Source organism: Daucus carota, chromosome 9 (genome assembly GCF_001625215.2).
Source record: "Daucus carota subsp. sativus chromosome 9, DH1 v3.0, whole genome shotgun sequence".
Lineage (NCBI taxonomy): Eukaryota > Viridiplantae > Streptophyta > Magnoliopsida > Apiales > Apiaceae > Daucus > Daucus carota.
Genome location: NC_030389.2, coordinates 4,836,756 through 4,848,845, shown reverse-complemented (window position 1 = coordinate 4,848,845; position 12,090 = coordinate 4,836,756). Strand labels below are relative to the sequence as shown.

Here is a 12,090-nt window from a genome sequence, read left to right as displayed (position 1 = left end):
CAACACATTTAATTTATAGTGTTTTTTATTTTTTATAAATAAAATAATCATAATTTTTAGTTTTTTTGAATTTTTTATAAATGAAATAGAAATATTAATGGTACCTAAGCATTACGAAATATTAAAAATAAAAATAAATAAAAATTAGGAATATAAAAATATTCAAAGAAATATAAAAAAATTGTATCATATAAATGCAACTTAACTATATTTAACGAATCAGGAAAAAATAAAAAACGAAAAACACGTACACATGTTCGATTGTAGTTGTGCAAGATAGAAGCTGTGTTAATGTAACAGACTGGGAGTTTTTAAACTCAACTGTGTTCGCCCCTACATGGGGCGTTCACAGTAAAGACACCAATTGTGTCCGCCTTTTGTTGGGGCTTTAAGAAGTTTATCACTTCTTTCTGTGTTCGCCCGAGGTCTCCAATATTTAGGGTGGTTAGTTTTGTAAATTGAAAATTTGGGTGGTTAGTTTTGTAAAGATTGTGTTCCGGGTGGTTATAAATTTGAAGGAGCCATCTTCACTCATTTCATTACCACTCACTCTGTGTAGGAATGTCTTTTACTCCACTTTAACTGCAACCCAGATTCACATTTCACACAATGCTGTAACATATAAATACAAACCAACCTTTCAACTCCAAGCCTCTCGCTTGAGGAAAGGTATCTCCATCTTGTCCCATCTTCATACATGTCATTATCTTTTATAACAAGAATTTAGAACTTCCACATAAAGATTGTCTCTTTTTTGAGGTGAAATGGGGAAGATTTTGGTTTTGTGGGGATTAGTTTTTGTTGGGGTTCTTGGAGTGAGCAAAGGGTATGAGTATGATGAGTATTTGAATGGAACTGAGGAGGTTTTTGCTCAGGATTCTGGGTTTGGAGTGTCTGCTAAGAATAATCCTCTTACTGTTGGACTCACTGTCATTCATGGAGCTGCTGCTCAACGGGCTGGTACTCTCTCTTCTAGTGTGTGTGATGCTTTTTTTTGCTCCTAAAATGTTATTAGTGAGCACGGTTGGATAGCTCAAGTACTTAAGAGCTTATCCTCTGTCGTCCCAGGTCCTAGATTTGACTCCTGGCTCACCTCGAGAATTTATTAGAACAGATATTCACTTGTAAGGCTATAAACCATATTTGTCGAAAAAAAATAAAAAAAATGTTGTCAGTTACAAGTATAATTTTTTAGTTTATTTCTTAGATGCATTATAGTATGTCTTTGACATGTTTTTGTTGGCATGGATGTACTAGTGTTAATGTGATGCCCATTAGTAAGTTTCTGCGATTTCAGAAGTTACCGATGCTTATAGGTTTTCTCCTTAATGTTCATTGTTTGCTTTGATGTCTGCATTTACAAAATTGTGTTGAATTGATGTATTCTTGTATTTTTATGCTTTATATTTATCTGAATTGTTAAGTTTGCTGTAATTAGGCTGTTTGTGATCAGTTTAGACCCAAAATAAGGCATTAACATATGCAGATCTCACTTTTGAAACATGCTATTTGATATCAGATTTTCAGTTCTTAAGAGACTTTCTTTATGCTCAAATTTGATGTCCTCTATCCTGTTATGAAATTTGGTATATATCCTAATGATTTTTTTGCTTCTTTTTAAAGTATGTTTAGATGGAACTTTACCTGGTTATCATTTGCATCGTGGGTATGGTTCAGGAGCAAACAGTTGGCTCATTCAACTAGAGGTGCGGCTTCTCTTTACAGATGACATCTAATACTTGCTCTGGGATGCATATATAATGTAATTGCTCAACATTTGGTTTGTATCTCTATGCTATAATAGACCTCCATCATCGGATGCAATCGCCTTTCTCAATTCCCCAAATTTACCAAATATTTAGCCAGCTTCTTCCACCCCCTTCCGCCCTTGCTACTTTAAGTATTCTGAACTCAGAATTGCAGTATAATATTCTTTGATGAAGGTAGCTTAAAACTTAAATTAGTAATATCTGTTTCTGTTTTTTAAAATGTTCTTATTTTAAATAACTAAAGGTACAATATACTCTTACATATACTAAAGAGCAAAACTTCTGAATCTCTTATCAGATATCACACATAAAAGGAAGTATAGATAGTATCATCTGATTACTAACATTTCCATAAGCTGCCTTTCACTACCATTTTGACTTCGTACACATATTATTGCGACGTAAGGAGTATATGCCAAAAGCCTAGTCTGGAGTTGTTTGATTATTTTCATAAGGCGCAATGCTGAGACATAAGGAGTATACACATACCTTATTCAAATGCCAGTTTTTCTCTCAAATATTCTTTGAGGCATGTTCACCGCATTCTCGTAATACTGCAATAAGTGTATACCAACTTAATTTGTCCAATTGTTCAATTGTATTACCTTTAATGTTAAGCAAGAACCTGACTTTGCACAATACTCTATGACAGGGAGGGGGTTGGTGTGACACTGTTAGATCTTGTGTTTACCGTAAGAAGACAAGGCGTGGATCATTAAATCATATGGAAAAAGAAGTGGTATTTGCAGGTATCCTTAGCAATAAGGTGGAACTAAATCCAGGTAAGGGCACCATATCTGAGAGGTTTGAACCAGTACATTTATCAGTTGTCCGTTACAAGTATTATTCTTTATACTCATTAATGTTACCGAAATGCTCTTGTTTACTCGTGCAGATTTTTTCAATTGGAATAGAGTAAAGCTACGTTATTGTGATGGTGCCTCTTTTGCTGGAGATGGTGAAAATAAGGTTTGTGTTAGTAGGTGGCTGATCAATTTATGTATATGCAAATGTTTGATTTGAATTCATTGTGCTTCTTGGCCAACACGAAATGCCAGCAGTTAAGAAGAGTGATCCCAAAAAAACTCATAATGGTTTTCAGCATTGGCTGAGTGAAAAGATGTTTCAATGTCCTCTCAGTATATATGAATACAATAGTTGAATAATAACTTTCTTCATGAACCTTATAAATGTTTACCTACCTCGTTTGTGCTGAACAAAATAAACTGATATCGTGTTTAGGCTGCTGGACTGCATTTCAGAGGTCAACGAATATGGTGGGCTGCTATGCGAGATTTAAAAGCAAAGGGGATGGGTCACGCAAAGCAGGTTTTCTCTTTATTCCAAGTTGTTTATTTCTTTCAGTTCATTTCTTTCTTTTCTCAATTTTTCTCATTAAATCTTGGTGGTCATACCATTTTCTAGGCACTTCTTTCTGGATGCTCTGCTGGAGGTCTAGCTTCTATTCTGAAGTGTGATGAATTCCGCGAGTTGTTCCCGAGCAGTACCAAAGTAAAATGCCTAAGTGATGGTGGATTATTCTTGGATGCGTAAGTACCTTAACCCTCGTAGCTTTGATATTTTCTGAGTACAGTACTTGAAGTACTTTTCACCTCATGTAGGGTTGATGTTGCTGGCGGCCACACTCTTAGAAATCTTTTTCATGGTGTAGTTAAGTTACAGGTACTTGTATGGAGCCTTCTCATTTTTGGATGAAAAGTCCTACGGACTTATATATCTCCTATGCACTTGCTTGCTTGTTGGTTTCTGTACGCTATTATCAATTTGAAGCCATCTTCAAAGTTACTTGCCACATCTGTAGCTATAACAGCAGTAAACTACATTTCGATGACTGCATATTCTTAAAAGCAACTTTAATGATCTATACTTGAATAGCTTCAAGACTGGATGATGATTAACAAATGAGTTTTGGCATTAATTTTACAGGGAGTGCACAGGAACTTGCCTCGTACTTGCACTAACCACCTTGATCCAACTTCAGTGAGATCTTGTTTTCATTATTTAGGACAATAGATTATGACCTGGTTTCATAAGTGAATTAATTCTTAGTTTGTCTACCTTCATCATTTCAGTGCTTCTTCCCTCAAAACTTGATTTCCAGCATAAAAACTCCACTTTTTCTTCTCAATGCAGCTTATGATTCATGGCAGGTATTATCTCATTTCTGTTACCACATGCTGAATACCATACATATATTTTTAGCTGAATATAGTGTGATTGAAAAGCTACTGAACTCGCACAAATCTGATATCAAGCTTCATTTATCCTCACTTTAATTATTCAGGTTACAGCCAGCTTAGCTCCTCCTGCGGCTGATCCTCATCACTATTGGGGTGCATGCAAAATGAATCATGCCCATTGTTCAACATCGCAAATCCAATTTCTACAGAGTGAGCTAAATAATTTGGAAATTTGTGTTTTCTTGGTTCAATATGTAAGAAGATACGGAGAGCACGGTGCGGATCGGTGCGATTTTAGGGTAAAACCGCAACCGGAACCGCAAGTGTTCGGTTTTTAAAATTGAAAACCGTAACCGCAACCGAACCGTCGGATCGGTTTCGGTTTCAAAAAACCTCGGTTCGGTTTCAAACGGTTCGGTTTCGGTTTTAGAACCGCAATAAATAAAAATAAGAAACATACTTTCAAATTAAATTAGTAGATAACTTATGTTGGTTCGATATATACTTCAAATTTAATAACGAACCACATTATTATATTATCGGATTTAAACAAGATCATATTACAAATGAAACTTATATATTATGTGGGGATCATGATGGAAGTAGATTAGCGACTCAATTGTAGTGATACTAAAAGAAAGTGCTCGGTGGAAGAACTAGTTCGGATAAAACAATTTTAACGAAACAACCTCAGCACATTTCAACCCCACTTCCTAGTAACCTCCCCCGTCTCATTTTACTTTGTTCATCACATTTATATGTTATATATAAATATTTATATAAATTATGTGTAATATACATATATATAAATATAAATAATATTTATTTTAATAATCGGTTCGGTTCGGGTTTTTGCGGTTCGGTTTTGGCCTAAAACCGGAACCGCAACCGTTATAATCGGTTCGGTTTTTAAATTTTCGGTTTCGGATCGGTTCGGTTTTAGGCGGTTCGGTTTTTATCGGTTTTCACCGGTTTCGGTTACGGTTTCGGTTTCAATTCGGTTTTTTGCTCACCCCTAGAAGATAGTATCATTTATTTAACTTATTCTGCTTGATATTTGAACAGGGTTCAGAGATTATATGGTGCATGTGGTAAAAGGTTTCGCAAATTCCCCAAAGAATGGTGTATTTTTGAATTCATGTTTTGCTCATTGCCAATCTGAGAGGCAGGATACATGGTTTTCAGATAATTCGCCCCTTATTGGCAACAAGGTACACCTTAATCATGCATTTAATCCTATTGTATCCGCACATTCAAAAGACTAAGAAAGCCTGCATGTTTGCAAGCAGACATACATCTAACTTTGCGTATAACACCTGTGTGTGCAGGGCATTGCACTCGCTGTTGGAGATTGGTATTTTGATCGAGCTGGATGCAAGGCGATTGACTGTGCTTACCCCTGCGACAAAACTTGCCACAACCTGGTATTTAGATGAGCTGGTGACATATATTTTAATTTTTCTGCTAATCGACTAGTTCTACATTAGTAACCTCAATGCATTGAGTTTTCTTGATATGTTCTTCTCTAGCAATACTATTATTAACAGTGACAACAAAACATAATTTGTTGTATAGAAATGTAAGTTATCCGCTTCTACACGAAGAGATGTTACTTGAGTGACTTTTGATTCATGTTACAGGGAAACCTTAGCATTAGTTACTTAAATGAACTATAATTCTCTGCTTTGATTTACTGAGGCTTAAAATTCAATTTCCAGAGTGTTTGTCTTTGTTTGGAACAGAATGAGAAATGTGATACAAATTTTGATCAGGTGAGAGAGAGAGAGAGAGAGAGAGAGCTTCTGTTGTTATTCTAATAGAACAGAACAAGATTCCAAAATATCTCCGGAGTAGAGAAGTTGTTTCCGCGAAAAATCCACGTACTGTCATGAGGATTCTGAAGAAGCTGTCACACCATTAGAAAATCTAAATGTTTAATATCCTTCATGTCTTAGCCACCGGCTTTATTCTTATACATGACTGCCTTCATTTCGACATTTTCTGCAGAGAAGCATAAAATAAAATAATCTGATTCGAAAGTGCATGAAGATGCAGTAAATCTGAAAATTGCATCTAATCATTTACCCTTCTTTTCCATCTCATTTTCTTTCTACTCTTCTGCATGTAAGATTGTAGGGCCTCACTCAAATTTAAAGACCCAATTATTCACTTCACATGCATCCTCAGTAACATACAAATATTACTCCCTCCGTCCAAATTTATTTGTCTTGTTTGATTTTTTATGGTCAAATTAATCAAACTTTGACTGTAATTTACGCATATAAAATAATTAGAAAAAATTATGAAAAATATATTACAAGAATCTACATCTATTCTACTTTAAAATGTATTTTTAGATCTTCAAGATCATGTAAGAATAATTACTAATTACTGGTCAAAATTTGGTCAATTTGATCATAAAAAGTCAAATAAGACACATAAATTGGGACGGAGGGAGTAATATATACAATTATGCGGGGCGGATCTAGAAACAAAATCTTGGGGGCACCAAGCAAATTTTCGGAAAACGTCTATATTTTTTTAAATTTTAAGGGCCACTTCTGTAATATGCAAAATTTAAAATGATAAAGAAAATTTTTAAAAAAAATTTTAGGAGGCACGTGTGTTCCATTCTCCTTACTAGATCCGCCCCGGCAAATATGCATATGAACCTATGTTTTTTAAAGAAGAAGAGCCCAGAATATACTCACAAATGCTAAAAAATCACAATTTTAGTCACATGTGAACCCAAATTCCTCAAAAGATGCCCAAAATTTTCATAATTTAATCTTAACCGTTTATCTAAACAACGGTGCAAGATGAGCTGGTGCCAGATGAGTTGATTATATTATCGGTGGTGCGAGATGAATCGATGAAACAAAGTTCTCATCTAACTTTGGAACTGGCTCTATAACATAAATTCACAATTTTAAAATGAAAATGAGATTTTTTAGAAAGTAATAATCATATACTCCCATGAACACAGAGACGCACGTGGGAGTACCCACGTACGTGCCTGCATTTTTGTGGCCTACCATATAATGTTCTCTGTAGCTAAACAGTAAAATCTCTTTACTACACATCCTTACTTTTCATGTTGTAAATTTGAGTTGTTTCTTTTGAAGAGGTGGGCTGGGGGAAAATTAAAATCATGATTTATAATTTAATATGACTTAATATGATAGGTTGATAATTTAAAATACGTGTTTGATAGTTTTTGATTTATTATTAATTTATATATTATTAAAAATATAATAATAAAAATAGAACTGATTTATGGTTAACTTTTATCAAGAAAAAGTTTAAAAAATTAAGTAACGGTAAAAATATCTCAAACTGATTTCTGATCATCAGTTTCTAATTTATTTTCAATTTTAAGTTGTTCAACGACATAAGATGATCCTATTTAATATGATCTATATTATGATTTCTCGGATATCTGATTATTTAATATGATATCAAATTCATGTAGTATCCAAAGTTTGTCTCGAAATTTTGATCCTACTTCCAAATTTCAAAGAAATTAAAAGCCCGAGTGAAATAGGCAGGAAGTTGCTTATTTGTGATAAAATACTTCCCTAAGGTCATTAACAAAGAATATTTCTACCTCATTTCCAATCATGTAATTCTCTTACGTTTCAAGGAAACATCAAAAATAATATTATTTCCATTATCATGTAACGTCTCAATTAATACATTTCCACAAAAGGGGACCCTTGTACTTTGTTCTTCCCACGATTAGTAGAAGTTTGAGGCCCATCAAGGACAGATTCATGCTGTGCACACACATCATAAACTGCAAAGAAATTCCACTCTATTCACTTTAAATAATTTTTTTATTCCTTTCCATTTTTTCGGAGATTGTTTTCAGAAGAGTTATATATATTTTTTTCTAGTAAAATATATGCTAGTGGCCGGACTTCATCCATTTTTTCATTTTGGTGGTCGGAAATTCAAATCTGCAAAACGGTTTCCATACATTGTCTTAATTCATCAAACAGGTGGCTTAGAGCCACTTTTTGAGAAAAAAAGGTTATTATTTTTCTCAGAAAAGTGGCTGTTAGCCATTTCTTTGAAACAAAAAAACAAAATCTGGCCACTTATTTGTAAATTTGAAATTTCGGCTACTAAAATGCAAAAATGGATAAAGTTCCGCCTACATTTTACTCTTTTTTTTCCCGAACTTGAGGTATCACGGAACTAGAGGCTTTGTACTCGGATCATATATATATAGGATATGTTTAGTTTGGTTTATTCGATGGAAAAAGAATTTGTGGCTCTCATTTCTGTAGACCATGCCAATATTTTCTTGTTTCCTGTGGGGTGCATTGCACAGTGAACATGCAGCATCTTTTAATTGCAGCATACCCAAAGTCTAATTAACATGCATACAGGGACTCTTAAACATGTTGATGCTGTTTCTTCTAAAAAATGTAACTACCTAATTAACCATGGGCTGTAAAAAAGTGAAAACTATCAACATCTTTGGCAGACAATGATAGACCCCCATTTAAGAAAAAGAAATTGCTTCTTCAATGTTGTTTTTGAATTTTTGTGAGTTTTATCTCCTTTAAAATTTCTCAAGGGTCTGTTCCTGAAAGAGATAGGTCAGGCTAAGGTTTACAAATTTAAATTTATAATGAGCCAAATAAAAAATATTTTCATATGCAGATAGTGACCATCTCTGGAGAAAAACTTGCAGTTTCTGCAAAGAATCACATTACTGTAAACAGAATTCTGTTTAGCAAACATGGTCATCTGATATAGAGATTTAAAATCCAAAACATAAATTTATAGCAGCTGATACTTATTATGTAATTCTATACCGGTACATACCAAATAGGACTAGCAGTCATAAGAATATTTTCTATAGTATTCAGGTATAGCAATGCTGAGATATTCTTGTATCAGGCCTATTTACACAATTTAAATATAGTTTCGAAAAGAAAAGGACAACACCAAAAACATCTATAGCACACACCCTTTGAAATTGAAGGCTTTCCATTTAGGCTAATAATCAAGAAAATTGTCCAAAGGTGGCTGGCAGTCTGTGAAAATGCTTACCATATACATCTGTGGCTGCAGCTTGCATAGGCTGTGGTTGCGGTTGCTGGCTTTGATGCCATGGCAAATTCGCCATGAATTGCGTTTCTGGTTTAGTGTCTTGACCATTGTACAGCTCTTGAGAATTTTGATTTTGTAGTGCAGAATGTAAAAATGGAGTTTGAAGGTATTCGTTCCATTTGATGTTGTCGTGTTGTCCTTGGACTGAATGAATGTCATGGCCTTGATCTTTCTCTAGTTTCCCAACATCTTGAGCTCCCCATCGAAAAGAATCATCACTAGTGTTACTATTGGTGAGTGTATTGGTGTCCCAATTCTGAAGCCTGTTGAGAAGATGAAAAGATCCCATTTGAGGATCAGAGTCTGGGAGACTGATGGAAGGCTTCATACTTGATGGACTGGAGAGAAATGTGTTTGATATTGATGGGATGATCGCGGGTGAAGAAGCTATCAATTCAGACATCATCTCTGATGACTTGGGCACTGGATTGTAGAAGAGATTGCTAGTATTTTGGTTCACAGTAAGGCCTATATCCGAACGACCATAATCAAAAGACAGATAATTCCCTAAATCTTGAGGCTTAGAGGTCGAGGCTTGATCATGTGAACTCACAAACCTGTTGAGGAAGAATTCATGAGTAGGTGCTGTCAAATTATCAATTAGTGTGTATGGATGGTTAGGCTTCTCCTCTACCAATTCTTGATTCGAGGTTTCATAATTCAGCTCATACGAGTCTTGTTCAGATGCCTTGTTATTGCTCGCGGACGCCTTCTGATCCTTATCATTTTCAACCTCAGAGAGGAGTTTGTGTGTGTTGGGGTCAATGCCCTTTTGCCTTAGCTTCTTCTTGATGGATGAGTTCCATAGATTCTTGATTTCGTTGTCGGTTCTCCCAGGTAACTGAGCTGCAATCTGAGACCATCTGAGAAAAAACACAAAACACTAATCATATTAAGTAGTCTTGTCATGTGAGAAAGTATCATGCAATAATCTCATAATCTACATACTTGTTTCCAAGAACTGCATGTAGCTCAATAATCATATTCTCCTCTTGAGCTGAGAATGTTCCTCTCTTAAGATCAGGTCTCAGATAATTAATCCACCTTAACCTACAGCTTTTCCCACACCTCTGAAGTCCTGCTCACCCATACCACAAAAATGCAGCTGATCACAACAAAAACATACATGCTGAAATTCGATATCGAAATTGAAAACAAAATTACCTGCTAACTTAGGGACAGAACTCCAACAGCCATGACCATGTTTTGTGATATGTTTGATAAGTTTATCATCTTCCTCAGGAGACCAAAGCCCTTTCCTCAGCTTCTGCTTGTAACAAGAAGAGTGCCTTCCCATGTGGAAGGCTAGCTGCAATAAAAAGCTTTAAGCAGTCTGTGTTTATAAACAGTTGGTTAGTGAAGATTGAGAGAGTTTAGAAAATGAAATGGAGAGGTGATAGGTAAGTGAATCAAATTAATAGCAAGGAGGGGCAGCTGGCTAGCTTATGAAAGAGAGAAAAGTAAGGCCACTTTTGTGGTTCTGAATTTAATATCATCATTTTGTTGTTTTGCATTTTCCAAATTTTATTTAAAAATGCAGTGTGTGTGTGTTAGCTCCAATAATAATGCTCATCAGACTTGCTTGCATATGTCTCATCTTATAGTTTTAGAATTAATGAGTTTGACAGCACTGGTGGGGTTTATTGACAGATATATTATATGGTATGTAGGGGAGTATATAATTTTGTGAATTTACAACTTGTATCCCTCCCCTCCTGCAATTTTCTAGTTTGCTACAAGAAACAATATTCGAGTAAACGCTGTAACCTGCAGCATTTTTCCCAAAAAGATTTACCATGGAATTATCGCACCGGTTCAGCATTAGATTTTACTTCAGATTTCTGTACACTTAATATTTGCAAAATTTTTAAGTCCAACTTTTCTGTATGATTTTTATTCCTAGAAGAAGTTTTTTTAAATAAGAATTAAACATGCACGCAATTATATTTATTAAGCCAAGTTTTTTCTTTTTTAGGAATTCGACAGTATATAAGCTAGTACAGTAGATGATTAGATAATACCCACAGTCTATACTCACCGGCGGAACCAGGACTTAAGTTTTGGGCCTTAAACAATATTGTTTACGGGTCGTTCGAGTATGAGGTACATGATCGGGTACATAAAACGCTAGTTCTTATGAATCGGGTATGATGACCCGCGAATCCGGTTCGCGGTTCGATATCTTGATTCCTTTTAATGATTTTTCATTGAACAATATATAATCCACTTATGATTTTCATGATTAAAATATTTATTTTACCTGAAAATAGAAAAGTAAGTTAATAAGAAAATGAATTTTAAGGTTATTTAATAAATGGTAAGGACCTTCAATACGTATTTATAAGGGGATCTAAATCTATTTTGTAAAAAGACATATCTCGTGTCTTTTCTTTCATCTATATCATCTTCTGAACTCTTTTCTTTTCTTATTTCATATACTAAAGTGCGTTTTTAAAAACTATTTCAATTTTATTCAAAAAAAAAAAAAAAACTATTTCAATCAAAATAGTGTTAAATTATCTTCCGTTCCTATATCACTTAAGTTAAAGGTGGATCTTCCTTTTTTTTTTTTTTCTAATTCTAAACAATATCTTTATACAAAATCACAACAGATACAAAAAGATTATGGAATAGCAGTTTATCTCAGAATCAATGAAAATATCATATCTTGAAATTTGAAAAGCAATATCCTCTATATGATGTTTATAATTCAGCGGGGGCTAAAAAGTTATATTGACATCAATAATTCAACGGGGGCTGGGAAAAAAAATCTACACTGTTTTTTCGAGTTCAGGGGGGCTCTAATATCCCGTATCCCCCTCGGTTCCGCCACCGTCTATACTCTTCAGGGATATAGAAAACTTTTTTTAACAATATTAATATTAATATTAAATATGATTTCACCTAAATTTTAATACTCCATGTGTCACCCTTATTTCTTAACATTTTTTTCCACTGCTCGACACGTATTTTAATGTGCATTAAACATAGTTCCA

General features: G+C 34.5%; 2 protein-coding genes across 2 annotated transcripts; one reads left to right on the top strand and one right to left on the bottom strand.

The window, feature by feature from the left end:
• The first annotated feature begins 599 nt into the window (after positions 1 to 599).
• On the top strand, positions 600 to 5,602 carry LOC108200658 (pectin acetylesterase 10). The gene is made up of 12 exons (XM_017368885.2): positions 600 to 960; positions 1,624 to 1,706; positions 2,422 to 2,551; positions 2,665 to 2,738; positions 3,012 to 3,098; positions 3,195 to 3,319; positions 3,392 to 3,452; positions 3,717 to 3,770; positions 3,863 to 3,940; positions 4,075 to 4,180; positions 5,036 to 5,181; positions 5,299 to 5,602. Exons 1-12 carry the CDS (start codon positions 765 to 767, stop codon positions 5,404 to 5,406), a joined length of 1,248 nt encoding a protein of 415 aa, XP_017224374.1. The 5' UTR covers positions 600 to 764; the 3' UTR covers positions 5,407 to 5,602.
• A 3,138-nt stretch (positions 5,603 to 8,740) lies between these two features.
• On the bottom strand, positions 8,741 to 10,548 carry LOC108200761 (transcription factor MYB61). The gene is made up of 3 exons (XM_017369009.2): positions 10,259 to 10,548; positions 10,043 to 10,172; positions 8,741 to 9,957 (listed from the first exon to the last, which is right to left on the bottom strand). The coding sequence occupies exons 1-3, from the start codon at positions 10,389 to 10,391 to the stop codon at positions 8,988 to 8,990; spliced, it is 1,233 nt and encodes a 410-aa protein (XP_017224498.1). The 5' UTR covers positions 10,392 to 10,548; the 3' UTR covers positions 8,741 to 8,987.
• Between the last annotated feature and the right edge of the window lie 1,542 nt (positions 10,549 to 12,090).

Coding starts and splice junctions, on each gene's coding strand:
- LOC108200658 (XM_017368885.2), top strand. CDS start 765: ATGGGGAAGATTTTGGTTTTGTGGGGATTAGTTTTTGTTGGGGTTCTT. Junction 3,099..3,194: donor GGATGGGTCACGCAAAGCAG/GTTTTCTCTTTA, acceptor ACCATTTTCTAG/GCACTTCTTTCTGGATGCTC. Junction 5,182..5,298: donor CGCCCCTTATTGGCAACAAG/GTACACCTTAAT, acceptor CTGTGTGTGCAG/GGCATTGCACTCGCTGTTGG.
- LOC108200761 (XM_017369009.2), bottom strand. CDS start 10,391: ATGGGAAGGCACTCTTCTTGTTACAAGCAGAAGCTGAGGAAAGGGCTT. Junction 10,173..10,258: donor TTCTGTCCCTAAGTTAGCAG/GTAATTTTGTTT, acceptor ATGGGTGAGCAG/GACTTCAGAGGTGTGGGAAA. Junction 9,958..10,042: donor CATGCAGTTCTTGGAAACAA/GTATGTAGATTA, acceptor GTTTTTTCTCAG/ATGGTCTCAGATTGCAGCTC.